General features: G+C 43.0%; 1 protein-coding gene across 1 annotated transcript in view; it reads left to right on the forward strand.

The window, feature by feature from the left end:
• Positions 1–16,758: 16,758 nt before the first annotated feature.
• Positions 16,759–26,950, forward strand: part of Htt (huntingtin) — a 140,844-nt gene continuing 130,652 nt past the window's right edge. Inside the window, exon 1 of the mRNA XM_036201098.1 lies at positions 16,759–17,128. Within this exon, the coding sequence (XP_036056991.1) occupies positions 16,944–17,128 (185 nt within the window). The 5' untranslated portion in view covers positions 16,759–16,943. The remainder of the gene's footprint in view (positions 17,129–26,950) is intronic.

The raw sequence follows: 26,950 nt of genomic DNA on the forward strand, positions 1-26,950 counted from the left end.
CATAATAAAGGCAATTTACAGCAAGCCAACAGCCAACATCAAATTAAATGGAGAGAAACTCAAAGTGATTCTGCTGAAATCAGGAACAAGATGAGGCTGTCCACTGTCCCCATATCTATACAATATAGTCCTTGAAGTTCTAGCTAGAGTCGTAAGACGACAAAAGGAGATCAAGGGAATACAAATTGGAAAGGAAGAAGTCAAACTTTCACTATTTGCAGATGATATGATGGTATGCATAAGTGACCCCAAAAATTCTACCAGGAAACTCCTACAGATGATAAACATCTTCAGTAATGTGGCAGGATACAAGATTTAACTAAAAAAAATCAGTAGCCCTCATATATAAAATGATAAATGGGCTGAGAAAGAAATCAGAGAAACATCACCCTTTACAATAGCCACAAATAATATAAAATACCTTGGGGTAACTCTAAGCAAGTGAAAGACCTGTATGACAAGATCTTTAAGTCCCTGAAAAAAGAAATTGAAGAAGATATCAGAAAATGGCAAGATCTCCCATGGTCATGGATAGGTAGGATTAACATAGTAAAAATGGCATTCTTTTTTTATATAATTTAATTTTACATATCAGCCATGGGTTCCCCTGTTCTCCCCCCTCCTGCCCCCACCTCCACCTTCCCCCCAGCCCACCCCCCATTTACATCTCCTCCAGGGCAAAGACTCCCCTGGGGATTCAGCTCAACCTGTAGATTCATTCCAGGCAGGTCCAGTCTCCTCCTCCCGGGCTGAGCAAAGTGTCCCCACATAAACCCCAGGGACAGGTCCCACTGCCTGGGTGCCTCCCAAACAGTTCTAGCTATTCAATTGTCTCACTTATCCAGAGGGCCTGATCTAGTTGGGGGCTCCACAGCTTTTGGTTCATAGTTCACGTGTTTCCATTAGTTTGGCTATTTGTCCCTGTGCTTTTTCCAATCTTGGTCTCAACAATTCTCGCTCTTACAATCCCTCCTCTCTCACCAATTACCAAAAGCAATCTACAGATTCAAATACAATCTCCATCAAAATCCCAACACAATTCTTTTTTTTTTTTTGAGCTGAGGATTGAACCCAGGGCCTTGCGCTTGCTAGGCAAGCGCTCTACCACTGAGCTGAATCCCCAACCCCCCCACCTCCCAACACAATTCTTAACAGACTTGGGAAGAACAATACTCAACTTCATATGGAAAAACAAAAACCACACCTATGAACACCTAATTTTTTGACAAAGAAGCCAAATCTGTACAATGGAAAAGAGAAAGCATCTTCAACAAATGGTGCTGCCACAACTGGATGTCAACATGTAGAAGATTGCAAATAGAGCCATATCTCTCACCATGCACAAAATTCAATCCAAGGGGATCAAAGACCTCAATATAAAATCAGTTACACTAGCTGGGTAGTGGTGGTGCACACACTTAATCCCAGCCCTTGGGAGGCAGAGGCAGGCGGATCTCTGTGAGTTCCAAGCCAACCTGGGCTGCAGAGTGAGTTCCAGGAAAGATGCAAAGCTACACAGAGAAACCCTGTCTTGACAAACAAAAAACAAACAAACAAAAAAAATCAGTTACACTAAACCTGATAGAAGAGAAAATAGGAAGTAGTCTTGAATACATTGGCACAGGAGACTACTTCCTAAATGGAACACTAGTAGCACAGACACTGAGAGCAACAATTAATAAATGGGACCTTCTGTAACTGAGAAGCTTCTATAAGGCAAAGGACACAGTAAATAAGAATGTGGAAAGACTTCACCAACCCCACATCTGATGGTTGGTGATATATCTGATTTCCAAATATATATAAAGAATTCAAGGGACTAGACATTAAAATAACAATCCGATTAAAAAATGGGCTACAGCGCTAAACAGAGAATTCTCAGCAGAAGAATCTCAAATAGCTGAAAGACATTTAAGGAATTACTCAACATCCTTAGTTATCAGGAAAATGCAAATCAAAACAATTCTGAGATACCACCTTACACCTGTCAGAATGGCTGAGATCAAAAGCACTGAAGACAGCTTATGTTGGAGAGGATGTGGAGCAAGGAAAACACTCCTTCACTGTTGGTGGAAGTGCAAACTTATACAATCACTTTGGAAATCAGTATGGCGGTTTCTCAGAAAGTTGGGAATCAATCTTACTTCAAGACCCAGCTATACCACTCTTGGGCATATACCCAAGGAATACTCAAACATAACACAAGGACACATGCTCAACTATGTTCATAGCAGCATTATTTGTAATAGCCAGAACCTGGAAATAACCTAGATGCCCCTCAATCAAAGAATGGATTAAGAAAATGTTGTACATATACACAATGGAGTACTACTCAGCAGAGAAAACAGTGACATCATGAAATTTGCAGGCAAATGGATGGAACTAGAAAATATCATCCTGAGTGAGGTAACCCAGACTCATAGGGACAAACATGGTATGTACTGACTCATAAGTGCATAATAGATGTAGCAAAGGATAACCAGACTACACACAGTTCCAAAGAAGCTAGCTAACAAGGACCCTAAGAAGGATGCATGGATCACCCTGGGAAGGGGAAATAGATGATATCTCTATGACTAAACTGGGGATGAGGGGTAGGAAATGGAGGGTAGGGAATGGAGGATGAGAGCATAAGGGAATGAAATTGTGGAGCTGGAACAGGAATGGAGTCGGAAAGCAATGAAAGAGATACCATGATAGAGGGAGATATCATGGGACAGGGAAAAACCTAGTGCTAGGGAAATTCCTAGGAATCCCCAAGGATGACCCCAGCTTAGACTACTAGCAATAGTGGAGAAGGTGCCTCAACTGGCTTACCCCAGTAATCAGATCGGTGAATACCCTAACTGTTATCATAGAGCTTTTCTCCAGTAACAGATGGAAGCAGATGCAGAGATCCATAGCCATACATCAGTCCAAGTTCCAGAAGTTCAGTTGAAGAGAGAGAAGAGGAATTCTATGAGCAAGGGCATCAAGATCATGATGGGGAAACCTACAGAGATAATCAAACCAAGCTAGTGGGAACTCATGAAATTTAGACCAACAGCTGAGGAGTCTCCATGGGACTGGACTAGGCCCTCTGCATATCAAGACAGTTGCGTAGTTTGATCTGCTTAAGGGGCTTCCTGGCAGTAGGATCAGAATCCATACCTGGTACATGAGCAGGCTTTTTGGAGCCCACTACCTATGGTGGGACACCTTGCACAGCCTTGAGGCAGGGGGAGGGGTTTGGACCTGCCTCTACTAAATGTACCTCCCCATGGGGGCCTTACCTTCTTGTAGGAGGAAATGGGGCATGGGTTGGGAGGGGCTGCTGGAGGGGAGGGAGAAGGGAAGAGGGGGATCTTTGATTGGTATGTAAAATGAGTAAAAAGCTGGGCGGTGGTGGCTCACGCCTTTAATCCAGGACTTGGGAGGCAGAGCCAGGTGGATCTCTGTGAGTTCGAGGCCAGCCTAGGCTACCAAGTGAGTTCCAGGAAAGGCACAAAGCTACACAGAGAAACCCTGTCTCGAAAAAACCAAAACCAAACCAAACCAACCAAACAAACAAACAAACAAACAAAAATCCCAACAAAACAAAACTCCCCTGCCTGCTTTGGTATTTACTCATCACTGGAGGTCTTGGGTAGATTCTAGGCCCAGCATTTAGTTAAATGTTATCTGAAGCTACACATCAACTTTCTGGGCCTGTGCTACATCACATAAAAAGTGAAAAAGTTTTCCCTATAGTTCATTGAGGTCTCTTATGCTCTGACTCAAATCTAGTTCCAACCAGTTTCCTGCTCCATTATCCACTTGGATTGTTCCTTACTGAGCTGAATATGGTTCTTTGAGCTTCTGCTGTTGTCAAAAGTCAAATGGATCACATTTTTGTTTCCCCCTGCCACTTGGATCATGATGAGTGCTTTGGAAATCATGCATTTTTGCTTCTTGACTTATATCTGAAGACCAAGTAGAGTTTTAAGTTATGCTCTTAAACATGAAAGAACACTTCTGATCTTGATCTTCTAATATGGAAATAACTGGGCTCAAGAAATATAGCCTACTTACTGAAGGGAATGTTATACTTGATGGAGACCTTATTGATGAATATGGCCACTGTGTTGGCCATGGGGAAGGGCCACTCATTGGGACTCTTAGGGTTTTTGTGACACTCATGGTCCAAGTACATAAGCTACTATGAAGTGTGGTGATTTGTCACTGAGGAGGGTTTTACTTCTGTATTTTCACTTGTAGTGGGATGCAGAATAGGGAGTTTTAATCAGGGTTATCTAGAAGAACAGAACTCATGGAATGACTATACATTATAAAGGGGCTAGATCAGATTGGCTTGCATAGTATAGGCTGAAACCTGATAGCTGCTCAGTCCTTGAGTCTAGAAGCCTTAATAATCTCAATTTGGCACTGAAGGCTTGGAGGACTCCTGAAGAATTGCTAATCTTCAGTCCATGTTAGAATGTTGAAGAAGCTGCTTTTGGATGCCAATGAAGAATGACAGCAATAAGGCAAATTCAGGCAGCCTTTGAAAAGCAGCCCCACTTTTCCTTCAGACCCCTTTATATCTGTGCTGCCTACTCTAGGGGAGAGTCTCCCATCTTCAGTGAATCCTTTCAGGAAATACCCTCACAGACCCTCCCAAAGATGAGTTTTTTAGTTGATCCTAGACCCAATCAAGTTGACAACAAATATTAACCATTATAAAGTCCATCTTTGTCAACTTAACAGCCAACCACGTTTCTTTATGACAAGCTTAATTTCCAAATGAAGATATTAACAGGGTCATAATTCCACTTAACATGATGAAATTGTTGCATGTATAATTGCAAATGCATTATCCTTCCTCCAGAATAGATGGTAAAGTCCCTTGAGGAATACTTAGTCTTTTAGTATCCCATAACTTAAGTATGGTAATATAGATTCATAACATGACTACTGATATTAACTGACATTACATTGTAAAAAAAATAGGAAAGAAAATATGTGGTATTGTGTTCCCCCAAAATATTGTGCATCCTAATAAATTTATCTGGGGTCAGAGAACAAACAGCCACTAGATACAGATGGAACCAGATGCAGCGATCCATAGCCATACACCAGTCCAAGAGGCTAGAAAATGGTGGCACTCAGAACTTTAATCCTAGCATTTCAGAGACAGAAATCCCTTTGGATCTCTGTGAGTTCAAGGCCACACTGGAAACAGCCAGGCACGGTGACACATGCCTTTAATCCCAGAAAGCAAGCCTTTAATCCCAGGGAGTGATGGTAGAAAACAGAAAGGTTTATAAGGGTAAGGACCAGAAACTAGAAGCATTTGGCTGGTTAAGCATTCAGGCTTTGGAGCAGCAGTTCAGCTGAGATTCATGTGGATGAGGACTCAGAAGCTTCCAGTCTGAGGAAACAGGATCACTGAGGATCTGGCGAGGTGAGGTAGCTGTGGCTTGTTCTGTCTCTCTGATCTCCAGCATTCACCCCAGTACCAGGGCCTGAGTTTGTTTTTATTAATAAGTACCTTTAAGATTCATGCTACAAAAATACAAATATCTGCTTAATATGTATATTAATATATGCACAGACATTCTTGACAAAATACAAAAACACTCATTGTAATTGCAATCCTTGTTTCTATAAGTGATCATATGGCCTTAGCTGGTAAATTTATAACTACCTTCTAGTTCCTTGTCTCATTCCTGTGACAAAATACTTGACAGAGTAACTTAAGGAAGGGAAGGGTTCATTTTCATTTATAGTTCCAGGGGAAATAGTCTATCACGGTAGAGAAGTCATGGCAGCAAGAGCAGCAAGCTGACATTGATTGCATCCCTAGCTGGAATGCAGAGTGTGAACAGTAAGTGGGGCTAGGGCCCACATGCAGTGAACCACCTCCTCCAACAAGGCTCTACTTCCTAGTGTTTCAGCAGTCTTAAACACCACCATTTCAGGACCAAGTGCTCAAACACATAAGCCTGTGAAGAACATTTGATAGTCAAACCACAACATTGGGTTAACAAAAGTGTCTCTTGCCTTGGGGAGAGCAAGCCAACCAACATAGCCTAGGAGTTGGAAACAACAGAGCACTGGTCAAGATGGTTAGCTTCAGATAAGCAGAGTACACCTTGAATGCAAAAAAAAAAAAAAAAAAAAAAAAAAAAAAAAAAAAAAAAAATTGCCCGAGGGTGCTTGTTTCTAGTGTAATGACAATAACTGAGTCTGGGTCTGTGTACAACCATCAAAAGCCATACTGGTAACAAAGGGGACAGATGATAACCTCTATCCTTGTGTAGTGCACCCACAGGTGCTGGGAACAACGCTTGTATCCTGAGATCATGGTGATGAAGACACACAAGGTAGAGATAAAGGCTTTATTGCTCAAAAGCATCCTGTGGTACTGGCCCCTTCACACACACACACACACACACACACAGAGAGAGAGAGAGAGAGAGAGAGAGAGAGAGAGAGAGAGAGAGAGAGAGAGAGAGAGAGATTGAAGAGAAATCAAGGAAACTATAGACCAAGAGCTTCCTTGGGCCTAGTGCATTATCTAAATAGGTTTTCTATGGGGAACTTCAATTGGGGGGTCAAAAACAAACAGGAGTCTACCCTGTAATAGAGAAGTGGTCACTATGGTGTAGCTGTACTGTTCATGTGTGGCATGAGGTCTCCAGGGCCAGTAAGGCAGAGTATATATAGCTGTCACAGAGGCATCTGATCACATTGTACCAGCAAGAAGCATAGAATGAGGCTGGGTGATGGTGGCTCACGCCTTTAATCCCAGCACTCGGGAGGCAGAGGCAGGTGGATCTCTGTGAGTTCGAGGCCAGCCTGGTCTACAAAGTGAGTTCCAGGAAAGGCGTAAAGCTACACAGAGAAACCCTGTCTCAAACAAACAAACAAACACACAAACAAAAAGAAGCATAGAATATACAGGAAATGGACTAATCTATAACACCTCAAGGCCTGCCTGCCCCCATTGACTCACTCCTCCAGCAAGTCTCCACCTCCAAAGGGCTTCACAACCTTTCCAAACAGCACTACCAGCTAGGAACCAAGTGTTAAAAATTGAGCATGTGGTTGAGGGAGCATTACACATTCAAACAACAACATCCTGCCCTTGGCTTCATGATCTTATGGCCATCTCATGCAAAATGCATCCTTTTCAATTTCAAAAGTCCCTCTTGTTGTATTAGGGTTCTCTAGAGGAACAGAACTGATAGAATGTATATATACATTATTACATATGTACATATTATTAGAATGGCTTGTAGACTGTGGTCCAGCTAGTCAACAATGGCTACCTACCAATTGAAGGTTCAAAAATTCAGTAGTTGTTCAGTCCACTAGGCTGGATGTCTTAGCTGTTCTTCAGTATATCCTGGAATATTACAGAGGTAGGCTCTAATGCCATTGAGGAAATGGACTCCACTGAGAACGAGCAGGCAAAGACAGCAAGCTTCTTTCTTCCATGTCCTTTATATAGGCTGTGAGCAGGTGGGGCCCAGATTAAATTGGATCTTCCCACTTCAAAAGATCTGGATTAAAAGTGGGTCTTCCCACTTCAAATAATTAAATTCAGAAAAAAATCCCTCATAGGTATATCCATCCTCTTGGTTTTTAGTTCCAGAAGTTGACAACCAAAAATCACACTAGTTAATAGTTGTAAAACTATTGATAGTGGTGCACACTTTCAATTCCAGCAATCAGGAGGCAGAAGCAAGGCAGATCTCTGAGTTTGAGGCCAGCCTGGTCTACAAAGTGAGTTTCAGGACAGCCAAGACAGATAAACCTTGTCTGGGAAAAAAAAAAAAAAAAAGTTGTAACACTGTTCAAAAGTTTCAAGTCTCTTCTGATACTCAAGGGAATCACTTAACCATGAGCCAGTGTATAATTTTAAAATGCACTCAATAAAAATATGTTTGAGGGTTGATTATTTAGCTCAGTGGTAGAGCGCTTGCCTAGCAAGCCCAAGGCCCTGGGTTCGATCCTCAACTCTACAAAAAAAAAAAATGTTTGAAAAGGTAGGGCACTAGAGAGATAACTCAGTGATTAAGAACATGTGGTGCTCTTGCAGAGGACATGAATTCTGTTGCCAGCATCAACTTTGAGTGGCCCACAACTGTCTGTAATTCCAGTTCCAGGGAATCTGACACCTTCTTCTGGACCCTTTGGACCTTGCAGACACTTGCACTCAAGTGTACATACCCCCATATAAATACATCTTCCTTCCCACCACTACATTTTAAAAACTAATAGTAAATATTGAAACACACACACACACACACACACGCACGCACGCACGCACGCACGCACGCACGCACGCAGACAGGCAAGATAATTGCTCCCAAGCTGATGACATTTTTTTTTTTTAGATTTATTTATGAGTTCTCTATCTGCATGTACACTTTTATGCCAGAAAAGGGCATCAGATCTTACTACAGGTGGTTGTGAGCCACAATGTGGATGCTGGGAATTGAACTCAGGACCTTTGGAAGAACAGCCAGTCCTCTTAACCTCTGAGCCATCTCTCCAGCCCCTGATGACATGAATTTGATCCCTGGGATCTACTTGGTGGAAGGAAAGAACTGACTCCCAAAAGTTGTCCTCACTTCCACATGTACATGACACACACACACCCCTCCACCACCAAATAAATGTGAGACAATCTGCTGGTAGCTATGTGTGTTTTAGGGGGCAGTAGGTGATGATTGAGGTTCAGGGTATTAGCCCACCAGGAGGCAACCCCCTGGTGGTTGGTTCTTGGGTAGATAAGGCCCCCCTGAGACTGAGAGCCCCAGAATGTATTTTGCTCCTGCTATGTCTTTGCTTGCTTGCTGTTGCTGTCTCTCTCTCTGATATCTGGCATGGTTGAATTGGGTGTGGGGAAATTACCCACTGCCTGTAAGGTAATGTGTTTATTTCATTGGAAACATCCAGTTCTAATGGATCTTTTTACCTGCAAATTATTACGAAGATGACTTCCTCCCTAAGCTGTTCCATCTAATTGATAATAATAACGTTAGCTTATACAGAGCCTTGATGAATAAAAGTATATACAAAGATATGTTTTTTCAGCCAAGACCTTTGAGTTTCACTTTAGAAGCTGCTTTAGATAACAGCTCAGCTTAATGATTAAAGGAGAACAATTGAATTCTCTGGAAGCCAAACTGGTCCTAACTCTCTTAATGCTAAAAGGATACAGTCACAGATTTTGGTATGCATCATTTCACTGAAACAAGCTTTGTAATAACTTCAGGTTAGATTTTTTTTTCTGGGACAGGGTGTCTCTGTGTAGCTCTGGCTGTCACTCTGTAGACCAGGCTGGCCTTGAACTCCTGCCTCTGCCTCCTGAGTGCTGTGTGATTAAAGGTGTGCGCTACTACCGCCTGGCCTTTAGATCAGATGTTTTGACAATAACTTTAAAATAAAGAAAACCTCAGAGAACAACCTAATGATCATAAGAACACATAGCTGAGGTTAAGAAACAAAGCAGCCCAACTGTTATTTTAAGGTGAGTTGTTGATCAAAGATGATGATTAATTCCCTGCCCATCCCAGCCCTCAATCTCGACATAAGAAACTAGTGATATAGGTGGGTATACACCCTGAGGATCTAAAGTACAGTTGACTGATTGTCTTTTATTTATAAAAGTTTAGGTTTGTGATTCCTTTATGATTCCTTATAATATTAACGTTCAAGATAGACAGTAGAATTCTTTGTTGGTAGTCCAGTATATGCCCTGCCAGCAAGGGAGTTGTCTGTGAAAAGATGCTTTCTAACTGCTCATGCTTTGTTGATCTGCAATAAGTTACCTAGACGTCAATGTATATGGGATATTGGGAATTACTTTATTTAATTATGTAAGAGAGATGAAAAACATGTTACCTGTACTCTGTAGGAATTTAGTGAAATCACTGTATGGGATTGAGATTAGAATGAACAGATAGTTTTTAGAAGTACCTTTACCTTAAAGAATCCTTGTGGAAAACAATGATTGTTTTGCTGAGGGGGCCTTGAGGCCATCCCATGTCCTTGATTACAAGATACTTCAGACACACCTGAGGCTCTTGTATTGTTTATTGCACACAATGCTTAATAACTAGAGTCATGGAGGCCTGTTATGCTCCCCTTCAATAAGACATGTAAATTAAGGGACTTTGGTGTGAAGATATATTTTTATATTTTGGTTGTGAGCCTAGCCTTTAATGGCTGAGCCATCTCTCCAGCCCGTGAAGAAATATTTTATGTAATAATCTATAAATATGCCTTTGTATGGCTCTTCCCAATGGAAGCCAGCCAAACCCAAGCCAGCAGAGTTCACCCCAGTCAGTCCGTCAGAAGAGGCTGATGAATAAAGAAGGGAATGATCAAGAGAAGGCGTAAGTGTCTTTTTCCTAACCCTCTCAGATAGAAAAGGTCCAGCACATGTTAATGCTGTGGATTTTCCCTTTGAGCCGTGAGTGCTACCTTAGAGGCTGGTCCCTGAGGCAGAAATAACAAACTACAATGGCACAGAGTAAACACTGCTGTTCCAAAAGGGAGGGTTGAGGACATAGCAAGGAAGGGGTGGACTAAAGCGAGAACAAAAACCCAATAGGACAGTCCCAAATCCTACAGTGGTAGGATCTATGACCTGGAATGAGATCATCTGAGCTTCTGGCCCTCCTGCTATGCTGTCTACAGCACACACAGTCTCCCTTTTGATCTGGCTCCACTCTATGCCTGAAGTTTCCTTAGCTCACATCTCCAACATAGTGAGGTGTGGTTTATGTTATCATTTTGACAGAATCTAATTACCTGAGAAATGGCATTCTGGACATGCCTATGGGGGACTGTCTTTCTTGTATTAATTTAGTAGGAAAACCCACCCATTGTGAGTGGCACCATTCCCTGGCTAGATCCTGGACTAGATTAGTGGAGAAAAGGAGCTGGGCAGCCACATGCATTCGTGTGCTCTGCTTCTTGATTCTAGAGCTAGGTGATCAGTTGCTTCATGTTCCTGCTGTAAGAGAAGTGTACCCTTGAACTGTGAGCCAGAACAAACTCTTTGTCCCTTGAGATACATTTCTTTGTCCCTTGAGTTGCTTTTCAAAGATTATTTTTGTTTATTTTGTATGTATGTAGCCATGTATGTGCCACAGCATGCTTGTAGAGGTCAGGAGACAACTTATAAGTGTTGATTCTTTCCTCCTCAAAGACTACCCTTTCCCACGGAAATAAAGTCTCCTCTGTTGAGGTCAGACTAGTCTCTTTCTGCCTTCTGTCTCTTTTACTCTGTACTCCAAAGTCTAACACCTGGTGCCTTGTGTGCACAGTCCTCTCAGAAGACCGAAGGTGTTGGATCCCCTGGAACTAGATGATTGTAAGCTATCGTGTGGGTGCTATGAGTCAAACCAGGGCCTCTACAAAACAATACATGCTTTTAACTATTCAAGCACCTCTCCAGCCTTCAGCACCTAACTTTTGGATTGAGTGCTGGGAATCTGGACTAAGATGCTTATGCTTCTTATGATTTTTTTCCCAACTCCCTCTTTCATCATTCTTGTTTTCTAGGCTTCCATCTGAAAGCTCTGCTTACAGTATTCAAGTTTTTTTTCCTCCAATGTTCTAAACTCTTCCATATTCCTCCAGAAGCCCAAGCATGTAGTCATCTTTATCATTGCAACACTCGACTCTTAGTACCAATGTTCTGTAGTAGTACTTATACCATTGCTTTGTCAAAATAGTTGACAATAGCAACTTAAGGTTGCCAAGCCTTCCCTTCCCCTGCATTTGGAGAGAAGGGTCACAAAGGCCTGTGTGGAGCTCATGAGTGGCCCCTTGGTCTAAAGGGGCTCCAGTGTGTTTAGTGTTCAGCACAACTGCACTATTGCCTTAGTGTTCTTTATTTAATACCTTAACCTAACTCTGAGTCATATCAGAGAAAAAGGATTTATTCTGACTTACAGTTTCAAGTCTACCATGGCAAGGAAAGAAGCAGCTGCTGCATCCACTGTCACAAAGAAGAAAGTGCTGAAATTATGTTGCTAGCTTGCTTTGTTCTTTTTATTTAGTCTGGGACCACGCATAGCCCGTTGAATGTTCCTGCCCATACTTAGAGTGGGTCTTTCTTCCTCAGTTCATCTAACTTAGAAAGTCCCTCACAGTCATGTCCAGAGGTTGGTTTCCATGGTGATCTAATTGCTGTCTAGTCAACAATGGTGTTTAACCATCACAGTGACTGAGCATTGCTTCCAGTGTAACATATTTATAATGGACACTGGAGCAACATAAAATTAGAATTCATCACATTCCTGCACTGGCTGGACATGCAGAATATTTCCTTGTCACTACTGGATGGAAGGCACAGCTAAGGCAAGGTAAGGACTATAAGGACTTCTAGGAATTGAAATGGCATGGTCGCTACTTTTTTTTTTTTTGAGGGTTTCTCAAAAAAGCACCACTTGGAGGACAAAGAGACAACAAAGGAATGAGGTAGCCTCTGACTTAGAGGTGAAGGGAAGTGTTTTTCAGAAACTAGCAGATACAACCCTTTGCTGAGAGACCAGTTACTTAACTCTGCTTGTTTATATGTATGGAAGTGAGTGATCTTGAACCAAGAAAACAGAAGAGCCACTCATGAGACTAGAAAAACAAACTGCTTTCCTTCTGTGCCCATGACACTATCAGTGTCTCACTTCTGACACTAGATGTGTAGGGTTCTCCCATGCCAGCCCATTCTCTAACACCAACTTGGTGTTCTACACTTCAGTTCAATCCCAATGTGACTCAGTGTTATGGTAAGGTATTCAATGAAGAAGACTGAGGTGATACTCCAGTTGGAACAAACACTATATACTCTTGGCCCCCTTGAGATCAAGGGGCTACTTGGTGATCTCCACACAGGCTTTTCTAGATCTCTCACAGTGTAAGGAGAAGGTGAGGCTGGACAGATACAACATTTGGGAATGTTCTTCCATGAATTCCCTGTGAAGCCATCTCTGAGTTGCTTCCAGGGCCTCTCATCCAAAAAAACAAAAACAAAAACCAAAACAAAAACCATTGCTGAGTTCATAGCTGAATGGGCCATGAGAACATGGGAACTAGTTGGAGGAAATAGGTCACTGAGGGTACATCTTTGGAGGGCATACCTTGTTTCAGGTCCCTCTTTCTGTCAGGAGGTAAGTCACCTGTCCAGTCACATTCTTGAATGTGATTTTCTGTGTTACATGTGCAGACTCAGAAGCAGTGGAGCCAAGTGGCCATGTACTGAAACTACTGAAACTCTGAGGATTTTTTCTTTCTGAAGGTGTTTTCTCAGATAATTTATCACAGTGATTAAAAAGTAAATTTGCCCTACATATTATTAGAGCTCTTTCTCAGGCAAATAATGTTAAAATTTAAGGTGAAAACTGATCAAAGAACCAAAGGAAGAGATTTGATAGAATTTTCATTGCAGTAACAGAGACTAATTTACCAAGTGCGCAAAGAAGAAAGGAGTGAGCTGACAACACTCAAGAGGACAAAAGAGGCCCAGCCACAACCTGGCTCTTTACTCTGCCTGCACCAGGATTTATTTAAGTCATCTCTCTGCTCTTGAAACTTTTCTTAATGTTGATGTAGTAAATGATCATTACTGGTTGCTCTCCTAGGACCAATCCTGGATCCGTGTGTCTATTATTGGGGCACTATGCCCATTTTTAAGGCTTTGTAGATACTGGGCCAATTTCTCTATTGTGTGAAATTCTGAGTTATTATGTTTTGAAGTATGCCAAACTTTTCTGCGAACTTAAAAAAAAAACTATTTTTGAAAAGGAATGATCATTGTTTGAAAAGATTTATTTCTTTAGTGTATACATTATGGAAACATGCTACTCTTGAAATATGTTTTATGTAATGGTTAATTTTTTTTTTAGACAGTGTCTTTCTATATAGTCCAGGGTGTCCTAGAACTCACTTTGTAGACTAGCCTGGCCTCAAATTTAGAGATCTGCCTGCCTCTACCTCTCTAGGGCTGGGATTAGTGGCATTTATCCCACATATGGCCTGACAGTCCTTTTTCCAAGGCTTTCTCATCATTTTTCCAGGAATGGCTAGACCTTATGGTGTCTCAGTGACACATAGATTCCCCAGAACTGGTCACAAAATTTAGTAGTATAACTCACAGTGATTGTAGCTTAGACAAAATGGAAATGTACTGCTCTGTCACAGTGATGTAAATCCAGAAACAGGCAGGCAGCTAGAATGATAGCTCCGGTCACCCACCCAACTCCTTCCAGCTTCACCATCTCAGAATGTGAGTTTCACACTGACCCCAAATGACTGCTCTACTGCTCAGCAACACAGTCTCATTACAAGCATCCAGAAGAATGTGGGTGTTCCCTCTCCTTTGCAGAAGACTTCCTAGAAGTAACACTGCTTCTGCTTTTTTCTCACTGGTCAGGATTTTAGTCACATGGTTCTAGTTAGCTATGGAGAGACAGGAACTGTGGTATCTTAGCTAAATGGCAAGTTGCCCATACTTTAGAAAAGGTCATTTCTGAATAAGGTCAGAGTAACTGTTAGAATGCAACTGTATTACTTATTTTTTATGTATGGAATTGTATCATCTCATAATTTATATATTGAAGCACTAACCCCTCAGAATATCAGAATGGATCTGTGTTTGGAGAACAGATGGTAACCTCTTCCCTCTTCTGATGGGTTTTGATATGCAGCCAGTCTGGCTTGGAACTCACTATGTAGCCAAGGCTGTCCTTGAACTTGAAATACTCCAGCTTCAACCTCTCTACTACTGGGATTACAAGCATGCACCACGAAGTCCTGGAAAGAGTCTTTAAAGAGGTATTGAGATAAAGTAAGGCTATTAGATCTTAATCCAATTGCTTATGTTTTCATAAAAAATTAGGACACAGACACAGAGGGATGGTGGTGTGAGGCCTGAAGTGGAAGCTGCTCTGTCAACACCTTGATTTTGGATCTTTAGTTTGCAGGACTATGAGAATATAAACATCTATTGATAGCTCCCAGACGATGGTACCCTGCTCCAGCAGTGCAAGCCAAACAATATACCTATCCTTTGCTGCCCAACAAACTACCAGAGTACAGTGGCCTAGCAATACATATTTATGACTATCCAGTTTCTGGTTCCAGATTATGTAGGTCCTCTGCTACCTGCTTCTCACACAATGGGCAATCAGGTACCAGTTCCCTCTTATCTGAAAGCTTGGCTTCAAAATAATCACCTTAGATCTTTAGTGGTGTCGGCAGAGTCCACTTCTTTGTGGGCTGATGGACCACCAATGTCAGTCCTGACTGTTGGCCATGGGAAGTTCTTTATGTCAGTCTTGCCAATTGTTCTTTTTCAATGTGTGTAAGCAGGGCTGGAGAGATGGTTCAATGGTTAAGAGCACTTGTTACTATTGCAGAGGACCCAGGTTCAATTCCCAGCACCCACATGGTGGCTCACAATCACCTATAACTCCAGTTCCAGGGGATCTGATGCCCTCTTTGACCTCCTCAGGCATCAAACATGCACATGGTACATCACATTCAGGCAGGCAAAACATGCACACATAAAATAAAAAGAAGTCTAATTTAAAAATTAAAAAAAAATATAAGTTGAGGAGATGGTAGATAGTCAGCAGGACTAAAGTTACATTTGTAACCTAACAGTGTGACATCCCATTATCTTTGCCTTGTTCTGTGAGAAGTTCTCTTCTCAAAACCTGACCATTTTGAGAAGATGGAGAAGTGTCTTATGGCCTTGGAATAGGGCTCTTGAATCATAGGGGTAGCCTGAGGGGCTTAAATGGGTTCTTTAATGAATGCATCACCTCCAGACAGCTCTCTCTGAAGCCAACACTTTGCTGGACAGGCTGTAGGAGCTGGATGTATCCACACTATTCTCAGTTTCCTGCTTAATTGCTCACTTGTGGGAGGTGAAGGTTCTGGAGACAAGGCCCTCAGCCCTGGTGGCAATGAAGCCCCTTGTAGGTCCTGGCTGATGGCCAGAGCAGTGTCCATGGTCCAGGGCTCATTGTGGAGTGTCTGATCAAAGCTGCACTAATACCCCAGCCTCTCTTTGAGCTGCAACCACTGCTGCCTGCTTGGAACCCTCTTCTACAGCACACTCTCTGTGATGCTTCTTTTTGTAGATGCTTTTACATCTGAGCTGACCAGCGCTTCAGAGGGCCACGGATCACAAGGGTTCTTTGGTTCTGCATAAGGGTCACTCTGGTTCCCTTCTCATTTCAGGAAGCCCCCAGCATGCTGTGCTCCGTACTGTATCTCAGGCCACCAGCCGACTTGTGGACCAGGAAAGCCTCTCTGGGTTTCTGGTTCAGAGCTCCACCACCGACATTCCGATGTAGGGTGGCCTTCTGCAGGGAAATTTCTTCGCTGCTTTTCCCCTTTCCAACCTCTTCGCCTTCCTTCCAGGTCTTCCCAAACCCTGCCGCGTCGCCAACTCCTATGACCACCTTCTCGCCCCTTTTTTTCGATGGCGTACTCCTTCCCAGCCAGTGGTCCGCGACACCCTTCAAACCAGCTCTTGGCTCGGCTCCGCCCCTCATCCAGTAGTGCGCCCCGCCCACCTCATCACTCTCTCTCTCTCGCCCCGCCCCCTCCACTCAGGGGCTTGGTTTGTCGGGGAGGGGCGGGGCCATACCGGAGGGGCGGAGAGTCTTAGCAAGTTGGCCGAGGCAGGGCATACTAACATCCAGCCTTTGGGAAAGACGTCGCTTCGGCTTGTCAATTTTGCGAATCCAGCGTGGCCTCGCCTCCGCCGGCATGACGTCACAGGACGCAGGCTCCGCGGGGGTTGCCGGGACGGGCCCAAGATGGCTGGGCCCTTTGGTTCCGCTTCTGCCCGCCGCGCACAACCCCATTCATTGCCCCGCTGCTAAGTGGCGCCGCGGAGTGCGAGTAGGCTCCAAGTCTTCGGGGTTTGTCCCGCCGGGCAGGAGGCCGTCATGGCAACCCTGGAAAAGCTGATGAAGGCTTTCGAGTCGCTCAAGTCGTTCCAGCAGCAGCAACAGCAGCAGCAGCAGCCTCCACCACCACCGCCGCCGCCTCAGCCCCCACAGCCGCCGCCTCAGGGGCAGCCGCCGCCGCCACCGCCGCTGCCCGGTCCCGCGGAGGAGCCGCTGCACCGACCGTGAGTCCTGGCGCCGCAGCTCCCGCCCGGGGCCCGCTCCCCTGGCCTGCGTGCGTGCTGGAGACAGCCAACGCAATCCCCTGCCCAGAGAGGGGGTCGCGGTGCCTCACGGAGGTCAGGCCCTCTTCCTGGCCCGGACCTTCGCCTTGTGGGGTCTTTGGCCTTCCCCAGAGGAGGCAGAGCCTGGACAGGCCTGCGGGGGACTCGCCGAGGGGTGTCTCGGCCCTAGTGTTTTCGCCCTTCCCAGCTTGTGAAGTTAGGGAGCGAACTTGTTTCTGTCTCGGGAGAAACTGGGGCTGTGGCGCACATGACTCCAAGAGAACTTGGAGAGGGCGAGACCTCTCGGGTTGCTTCCTTAGGCCTCGGAGCCGGGAGCGCAGGACAGCGCGAGAGATGTGCGGATGGTGGATGACATAATGCTTTTAGGAGGTCTCGGCGGGAGTGCTGAGGGCGGGGGAGTGTGAACGCATCCAATGGGATATTTTTTTCCAAGTGACACTTGAAGCAGCCTGTGACTTGAGGCGCTTCGTGTTCTCCTGGCGTTTCGTTTAGTTTGTGTTACAGTGTAGTAACGAGGTTTTAAGCATCACCGGAGAGGTCTGCTTCTGTATGCTCCTGTTGGTCTGCAGGTTATTGGATGAGTTGTGGTTGTCAAGTACATGGTGAGTTACTTAGGTGTGATTATTAATAAAAATTATGTGTGTGTGTGTATATATATGGAAGAGTCAACTGATATTTATTACCTGTCTATTTTCTGCTGGAAATAAAATGGACACGTTGGTGATGTACAGTTTACACCAGGGAATGAATTTTACCAGTGTTACAGTCAGTGTTTTAAAACATGGGTCACTCGTAGACTCTGTGGATATCTCAAGTGCTCCAGTAAAAATTCCTGTTTAATTCTTTGCTGGACGTCGTCGTCATACTTTGGAAGCTTGCTGCGTGTGACTGGAGAGAATATTTGAAACAGAAGAGAGACAATGAATAACAATAGTCTAAAAAAAGAGAAGCTGAAGACATTTCCTGGAAGTCCATGCTTGCTGAGTGTTCAGCCCTGTGCTTTCTTGCAGTTCAGGCCTTTCAACTCTGGGCATTTTATTTCTAATGTGGATTTGTATAATTAATAAGGAGAACTTTCAGGAATCAACCTACTAAAGAATCTCATTTTAATACTCATTTAGGAAAAAAAAATTGTTCTGGTGGTGGGAATTTAGCTTAAGGCCTCACACATGCTAGGCAAGTGCTTTACCAGTGAGCTCTATTCCCAGCCTATTTTTGGTAATTTTTCTGTTTTTGTGTTTCTGATAGAATCCTTTTGCTGCCCTGAGAGTCTACAAAAATGAAGATTTGGGGAGAAATGTTGGCTTATTTGATAGGATAAAATATAGGAATAAATTTTCTTCTATAAAGTGAAGGTGTGTTTGAGTAGAAAAATTCTTATCTCTAGATAAGTCATTTTTTTTTTTGCCTTTGAGACAGAGTCTCACTATGTAACTGGCTGGCCTGGAACTCACAGAGATCCATCCTCCTGCCTCTGTCTCCTCAGTGCTGTGATTAAAGGCATGTGCCACCATGCCTAGCTGTATAAGTAATTTCTAATTATTAAATTCTTACCATGACTCTGTCTCTCTGGGTGTTAGGAATTGTGGAAGTTCACATATTCCCCATATTTTCTGTAAATGAGGGTCAGGATGGGGTGGGGTGATTGCTCTGCATCTGTTTCAAACACAAATTCAATCTGTTTTTGCATAAGTAATTCATTAACATGGTACAGTTCCAAAGTTAGGAAAGGTTAAGTAATAAAAGCATCTACCTCCTTAGTACGTAACTCTGTCCCTAGGAGCAAGCACTGTTACTATTCATGTGTTCTTCTAGATAAAATCTGGCCATATGTTAGGGCAGATTTTTAAATTATTTACAGACAAAAGTAGTTTGGAACAAAAGCTTTTAAAAGTTTTAAAACCTGTTACTACACTGTACATCAAGAACTAACTGGAACATTTCCCAAAATCAGTTGCATTAGTCTTGTAGTTATTTTTAAATAAAAGCGTATATCTCATATTTCTGTGTACTTTGCTGTTGGAAAAACAGGTATTCGTGAATAATAAGTAACAAACTCACTGCTTGGCAGCCTTGATTTTGGCATTTTTGTCCACTTGCTTCAGTTAAAAGTCCTTTTTCCAAATTGAGACCAGCCAAAACAATTTTAGAATGAATCTGTTCTATTTTTATGGCTCTCATTGTATTACAGAGAGCTGGTGTCACAGCCATGCGTGGGCTTCTGTTGAAAGAGCTGAGAGCTCGTTCTCTGCTCAGTGTATGGGTGGCAGGAGCTCTCCGGACTGGCAGTGGTGGGGCTGATAGGCTGTAAGCAGTTGATATTCACCCTTGAGAGTCCTATCTCATTTTTCCTGATTGTAGTCGTTCATTCATCAATATTTGCTGATCATCTCCTGTGTGCCTAGCGTTATTTTAGCTGCAGATTTTAGTAGGGAGCAAAGTTACGTCCTCATGAAGCTAAAATTCTAGGGAAGGACATAGACAGTAGTGTGTTACTGAGTGATGAGGTACAGTGAAGTCGGGACGGGATGAGGGAAGGTCGGGACTTAAAGTCCTGTTTTAGACAGGATGTTTAGGTCAGGTCTAGTTGAAGGCTCTTTTGGAATAAACATCTAAAGAGTCAGGAATCTGCTAGGAGGGTGTATGGAAGAGGAGTGTCCCTGCAGGAGAACTTGTCCAACGCTTTCCTGAGTGGGGACCAGTGATGCCATCTTTCGCTGGGTAAGAGTTGTGGTGGGGGAAGGGCAAAGGGTAGAGGGAAGCCACATTGGTGTCATCAGTTACTGCATAGCTCCAAATAGAAAATGTGGCTACAGAAGCTTAAACAGGCAAAGGCAAGAGTTTATCATAAGACAAACCAAGTCTAGGAAGTTCAGCAGTAAGATCAGGAACCCAGACTCCAAGGCCCAGTCTTCATTCTTGCACACTTTTTTGGTTGTGCGTCTTGTTGATTCATATCAATTTCTCATTTTCTGGATACAATTCCCTTATCAGATATAATTTGTAAACCCTTTCTGTGGATTGCCTTTTCAATTCCTCTTTTTGTTTAATTTTTGAGACAGGAGTTTGCTATGTACCTCTGGCTGAGCTGGTATACTATGTAGCCCAAGTTGCCCTCAAAACTCTTACTGTGGTTCTCTTGACACAGCTTCCCAAGTACTGTCATACTATAGATATGCCCCGTGAGAGAGAGAGAGAGAGAGAGAGAGAGAGAGAGAGAGAGAGAGTGTGTGTGTGTGTGTGTGTGTGTGTGTGTGTGGTTTGTTGAATGGTGTGAAGTGTATATATGTGTGTGGGGTATGTAGAGACCAAAAGAGGATATTGAGTGTCTTCCTCTATTGCGCTTCATGTCTTTGACTGAACCTAAAGCTCCTGATTTGTATTAAGCTGGCTGGCCAAAACACCGGGGATCTGCCTGTCCCTGCTCATCACAGTGATGTTACAGGCATGCATAGCCACACCTAATTTTATGTGCATGCTGAAGATTTAAACTCAGGATTTAGGCTTGTAAAGCCAGTACTCTCACTCACTGAATAGCTACCCAGCTCAGCTCCCAGATTCACTTTCTTCTCCTTCTCTCTCTCTCTCTCTCTCTCTCTCTCTTTCTCCCTCCCTCCCTCCCTCCCTCCCTCTCTTCCTTTCTTCCTTTTGTGTGTGTGTGTGTGTGTGTGTGTGTGTGTGTGTGTATGTTTCTCTGTGTAGCCCTGGCTGTCCTGGAACTCACTCTGTAGCCCAGCTGGCCTCGAACTCACAGAGATCCACCTGTCTCTGCTTCCCAGGTGCTGGAATTAAACGCGCGTGCCACCACTGCCTGGCTGACTTATTTCTTGATAGTGTTCTTCAGCGTATAAAAGTTTTCAATTTTGATAAAGTCCAATTTGTCTGTTTTGTCTTTAGTTGCAGTATGTTTAATATTTAAGAAACCACTGCATTATCTGAAATGACAAAGATTTACTCATGCTCATCTAAGAACTGTAGAGACGTAGTGCTGGCATGCAAGTCTGACCCATTTTGAGTTTGTGGTTAAGGTAGAGAGAGAGGTCTGTTAAGGTAGAGGCCTGACTCTTCTTTTGCATGTGGAATCCAGCACTTTGGTTAAAAAGAATGTTCTTTTCTCATTGAGTTGTGTGGACATCTTTGTTGAAAATTAATTACCTTTCTATGTGTAGATTTCCTTATTTCTATTTCATTGATCTGTGTGTCTGTTCTATGCCAGTACTGTACAGTCTTGATTACTAGTTTGTATCATGATCTCAGATTATGAACTATGTCCCCCAACCTTGTCTTTCTCATTATTGCTTTAGTTATTTTGGGTCCCTTGCATTTCTGTATGAATTGTAGGCTCATTCTGTCAGTTTCTACAAAGAAGCCATGTGAGATTGACTCTACATATCAATCTTATTCTAGTCCATCAATATTGGCAAGCTTTTGTGGCCAGATAGTAAATAATTCAGGCTCTGTGGCCGTAATGTTGTCATCACAGCTAGTTAGCTCTGCCATTGTAGCATGAAAGCACCCATAGATGGTAAGAGAATAAGTACATAAAATTGGGATTTTGTATATTTTCAAGTCAAGTTTTGAGACATTTGTTGACTTTTTTTTTTAAAGAGTATGTTTTATTCTCTCTCTGTCTCTGTCTCTGTCTCTGTCTCTCTCTTTTGAGACAGGCTTTCTCTTTGTAGCCCTGGCTGTCCTAGAACTAGCTCTTGTAGACCAGGCTGGCCTCAAAATCGCAGAGATCCATTTGCTTCTGCCTCCCAGTGCTGGGATTAAAGATGTGCACCACCATGCCTGGCTCTTGTGTAGATAACCATAACTGCAGTGAGTTCCTCAGGGCAGCAGCCATGTCATGTCTGGAAGACAGTGTTTCATAGAACTCCTCCTCTTCCCTGAATTTAGGGATGGGGTGGAATTAGATGTCACATTAGACTGACCATTCAGCAGTCACTTCTCAGTACACTGAGTCTCTGAATTGCTGCCCACTGCAGACAGAGGCTTCTTTGGCCAACGTAGACAGTAGTACTAGTCTATGGGCATAAACATAAATATTTAGAAGGCAGTCTGACAGCATGTCTGTTTAGCAAAACAATAGTAAGGTCCCCTTTTAGGGCCTCTAACCTCTTTCCTCTGAGTCATGATGGGCTTTGGACTAGTTATATCTTTTGTGGAGCAGGCTTTAAATCTAGTCAGAAAGCAGTTGGTTGTTGTTTGTTCCTGCTCTTTTGGGGGGACTCACCACCCAGGTCCCAAATAAACACACTGAGGCTTTTTCTTACTTATGAATGCTCGACCTTAGCTTGGCTTGTTTCTTACCAGCTTTCCTTAACTTATCCCGTCTACCTTTTGCCTGTGAGCTTTTCCAGTTCTCTTACTTCTATAAATCTTACTCTTACTCTGTGGCTTGCCATGTAGCTGGGTGGCTCCTGAAGTACTCCTCTTTCTCTGGCTACTTTTTTCCTCCCAGATTTCTCCTTCTATATATTCTCTCTGCCTATCAGCAACACCTATCCTTTATCCTGCCTTGCTATTGATCGTTTAGTTCTTTATTAGACTGTCAGGTGTTTTAGACAGGCCCAGTAACACAGCTTCAGGGTTAAACAAATGCAGCATAAACAAAAATAACACCCCTTAAAGTATTATTGCACAACAGTTGGTTATCCTTGTATCCTTTCTACCACTATTGCGCCATAGTCACATTTTGCCTCCGTTGCCTATATTGTAGCATTCAGGGTCCAGTGCTTAGTAAGGCCATGGATGTTCTTTTTCTCCCAGTGGCATGCATAACACCTTCTGGCATTATGAAAACTAGCCAGCCAACAGGAAGTTTTCAGGTCAGTTCTATCTTTATTTCTCTGTGTCCTGTATGCCACCGAAGTGTGTTATATCTTCAGCAATAGGTCTTACCATCTAGTTACATTGGGCAATCAAGAGCAATGGAAATAACCTGTGTTGTTTGGGAGTGTGTGCTTCTGGTGTCTCCTTGACCAATAACTTATAAGAAGGTATCCCATGCTTAGCATTGAGAAATTTCATTTAATAATTTATGTTTTCTGGAGGACACATTGTCCACTCATGCATGTACCTGTCTTGAAACTCCTTTAAAAAAATACAAACCTATACTTTTAAAATAGTTATCAAAGTAGTGAGTTCCATAAGGTTCCCCCCCCCCCCCATACATTCTTTACATTTTGTAAAATAACACACATTTAATACACAACCCATCAATTGCACTCCTGGGCATTAATCCTGGAGAAATTAAAACTTATAGAGTCACATAAACATCTGTATACAAATGATCAGCAGCTCTAGGGGCAGTGCCCCAACCTGAAATCAGTTTAGAAGTCCTCAGCAGACAGTTAAGCTACTTAGCAACAAGAAGGAATGTAGCTGCTGATACCTGCAGCAGCTCAGATGAATAGTGGGGATTGTGGGCCATTGAACAAGCTGGTTCCTAATGCCTACATATTGTATGATTCTACTTAGGCAGCATTTTCTGTAATGTCAGACCTTTGGTGATTTACTCTGTGTGTGTGTGTGTGTGTGTGTGTGTGTGTGTGTGTGTGTGTATGTGTTTCTAATGTCCCCCTTGTGGTAAAATAACATCATATAAAACATAACCATTTCAAGTATACAGTCTATGATAATAAAACACAATGTTCTGTTGTTACCATCAGCCACTTCTGTAACTCTTCTTTTTGATGTTGCTTTTTAAAAGTATATTACAGATTTTCAGCCGCGAGGTGGTGGTGCACGCCTTTAATCCCAGCACTTGGGAGGCAGAGACAGGTGGATCTTTGTGAGTTCAAGACCAGCCTGGTCTACAGAGCAAGATCTACAGGCACAAAGCTACACAGAGAAACCCTGTCTCTGAAAAACAAAAAACAAAAAACAAAACAAAACAAAAAAGTATATTGCAGATTTTCACTTGACGCATTGTGATTGTGCATACTTATGAACAGGGTAATCTTTGCATTACATATACTAGTACCTTCTGTTGCAATTAACTCATTAGCAGGAAAGGCCCTGGTTATAGTGGTCCTTTTCTATGATATAGACTATGGGTGGGCAAGTACTAGGCCTTGGCTCTCTAGTCAAATGGCATTTGTATGTTGAAATAAAGCCTTGGTGTGTGTGTGTTTAGTTGCACATTAGCTACTGCCTTTCCCTTATCAGCCCTGGGTTTGATTTTCGGCTCTGCTGACAGATCCTTTCTCTCTAAGCTCATCTTTTCATACTTAAGTGAGGATAATTGTGAGGACTGAGGAGGTGATGTGCAGCTCCTGTCCCTTTCTCATTTTGTCAGTATGACTTTATGTTGGCTCTTTGCATGTGATTCCTGCACTAGAAAGAGTGAGAACTGGCTTTTTTTTTTTTTTTTCTTTTTAAATGATATAATTACTTTATTGATTCTTGGGGAATTTCACATCATGCACTCCAATTCTGTTCACCTCCCAGTTCCCCCATATCCTCCACTCATCCCTGCAGCACCCCCCCCAAAGAAAATTAAAACAAAAAGTAAAGCAAGCAAACAAACAAAAACAAGAAAAAAAACCCCGAAAAATCCTCTTTGCTTCTCCATCTTTCCCGCCTCTCCATCACCTCTTCATTTGTGCTGGTGGCATTGGGAGTGATGTGTCACATAGAATACCCATTTGTCCAATTAGCTTTACTAGCAAATGTTCATTGCAGTGAGTCACTGGTCTGGTTCAAGACCTGGTTTCTGGTACACATGGTTGGATCTGCACTGAAACTCCTCTGGGGCCAGAGCCATGGAGATCCTGCAGGATTCCACAGGATCAGCAGGTTCTAGGTGGGGTAGATGTTAGGGTGGGCCAACCCAAGGCCCACCTGTAGGTCTGGGTGGTAGCTGAGCTGGTCAGTGCAGCCCACTGGTGCCTCCCACCTCAAGCAAGGGGGCGGAGCCAACTCCTTTCCACTGATGCCATCAAGGTCAGTGAGAACTGTTTGTTATTTAGTCACCAAAACCAGTTACAGGCTCATGGCAAGTTCTCAGGAAATAATTGATAAATGCATAGTTAGAGTTATAATCCATATTTTGTTAAACATACAGTAGTTTTCATACTTTGTACTTTTGTTTTTAAAGTTACATATTTTTCCTACTTACCAGTTTCATGCTTTAGAAGCTTTGTCCTTTTTTATTAGAAAATTATGGGCAGGCCAGGCTTGGTGACCCACACATTTAATCCCAGTGCTCGGGAGGCAGACACAGGAGGATCAGCCTAATCTACATGGTGAGTTCCAGGACAGCTGGAGCTATATAGTGAGGGAGGCCCTGTCTCAAAAAACCCAAACCAAACCAAAAGAAAATTGTGGGCTAGTGAGATAGCGAGTGGAGGTGCTTGCTGCCAAGTCTGACAAGCACTCTGAGTTTGACCTCTGGGACCCATGTGATGGGAGGAGAGGACGACTTCCACAAGTTGCCGCTGACCTCCGCATGAGTGCCGTGTGCATGCAAACTGCGTAAAACTTGGCCACCATTGTCAGTCAGAAACTAGGGCTGGTGGCAGCCGTCCTCCAGCTGAGGCCTCTGCCCATAGTGTTCCCCCTGCGCTGCTCTGTGGTCTCAGCACACAGGCGTGTGCTTTAAACACTCTCGTTGGGTTTTCTTTGTGGAGAGAGTAGTTGTGACAGGAACTAAACTTGGCCTTGAAGAGAAAATTCATTGCACACTTAACCACTGAATTTCACTCCACTGCTACTCAGTTTTGAGTATCCCACGAATAGAATCATACAGCCTCACTTGTACATGTGTGCCGCAGCTCTTTGTTTAGTGTTGTTGGTTTAATATTTACCCATGTAGTCAGTCTGTTTTGTGTGAATATGCTATGTTTTTCTCATCTTAGTTGTATGTTTGGGCTATTAAGTATTTACAGTTAAGTGCTGCTGTGAACGTACCTCCTCCCATCTTGGCCTATCTTGTCCCTCACAAAATGGTGCTTTTTAATGAGCAACTCCTCATTTTGATGAGGTCCAGTGTACCATACTTTTCCATTATGGTAAGTGCTTCTCTTTCTTTTTTGATGAATTTTTAATCAACCTGAGGTCATGAGACATTTCCTGATTCTTTTGCATAAATGAGATATTGATTTGCTTTTCCCATTGAAGTTGGTTGTATATCAGGAGTTAATTTTTATGTGTGGTGTAAAATAGATTTCTTTGTCCTTCCAATGTGGTCACTCCTTTCTTATGTTTCCTCGATGTTCTGTGTGTATTACCTCCCTTTTATTGTTATTATTATTATTATTATTATTATTATTTTGTTTTTTTTGAGAGAGTTTCTCTGTGTAACAGCTCTGACTGTTCTGGAATTCACTCTGTGCACCCGGCTGGCCTTGAACTTGAACTCGTAGAGATCTGTCTTGTCTTTGCCTTCAGAGTGCTGAGATTAAAGGCCTGCACCACCACCTCTTGGCTGTCTCTTTTTTTGTTTGTTTGTTTGTTTCTTGGTTTGTTTATTTCAGACACAGTTTTGTTTTGTAGCCCATACTGGCCTTGAACATGTGATCCTTCTGCATTCTAGGATTGAAGATGTATGCCATGCCTGGCTCTAGTTATCTTAAAATAAGGAGAGTCTCTTGCTAATAAAACTCTTCATTGTACAGTACATTATGCTTCAGTCTGTCTTTGTATTTGAAGAAGCTTTGTACTCCAAACTGATTCTTGTGTCTTTCCTAGATGGCTTCTTCTATGTCTCACATAGAAGATATTGTCACATCACAGTCCTTTGCTGTTAGAAGACTG

This window comes from Onychomys torridus, chromosome 10 (assembly GCF_903995425.1).
Source record: "Onychomys torridus chromosome 10, mOncTor1.1, whole genome shotgun sequence".
Classification (NCBI taxonomy): Eukaryota; Metazoa; Chordata; class Mammalia; order Rodentia; family Cricetidae; genus Onychomys; species Onychomys torridus.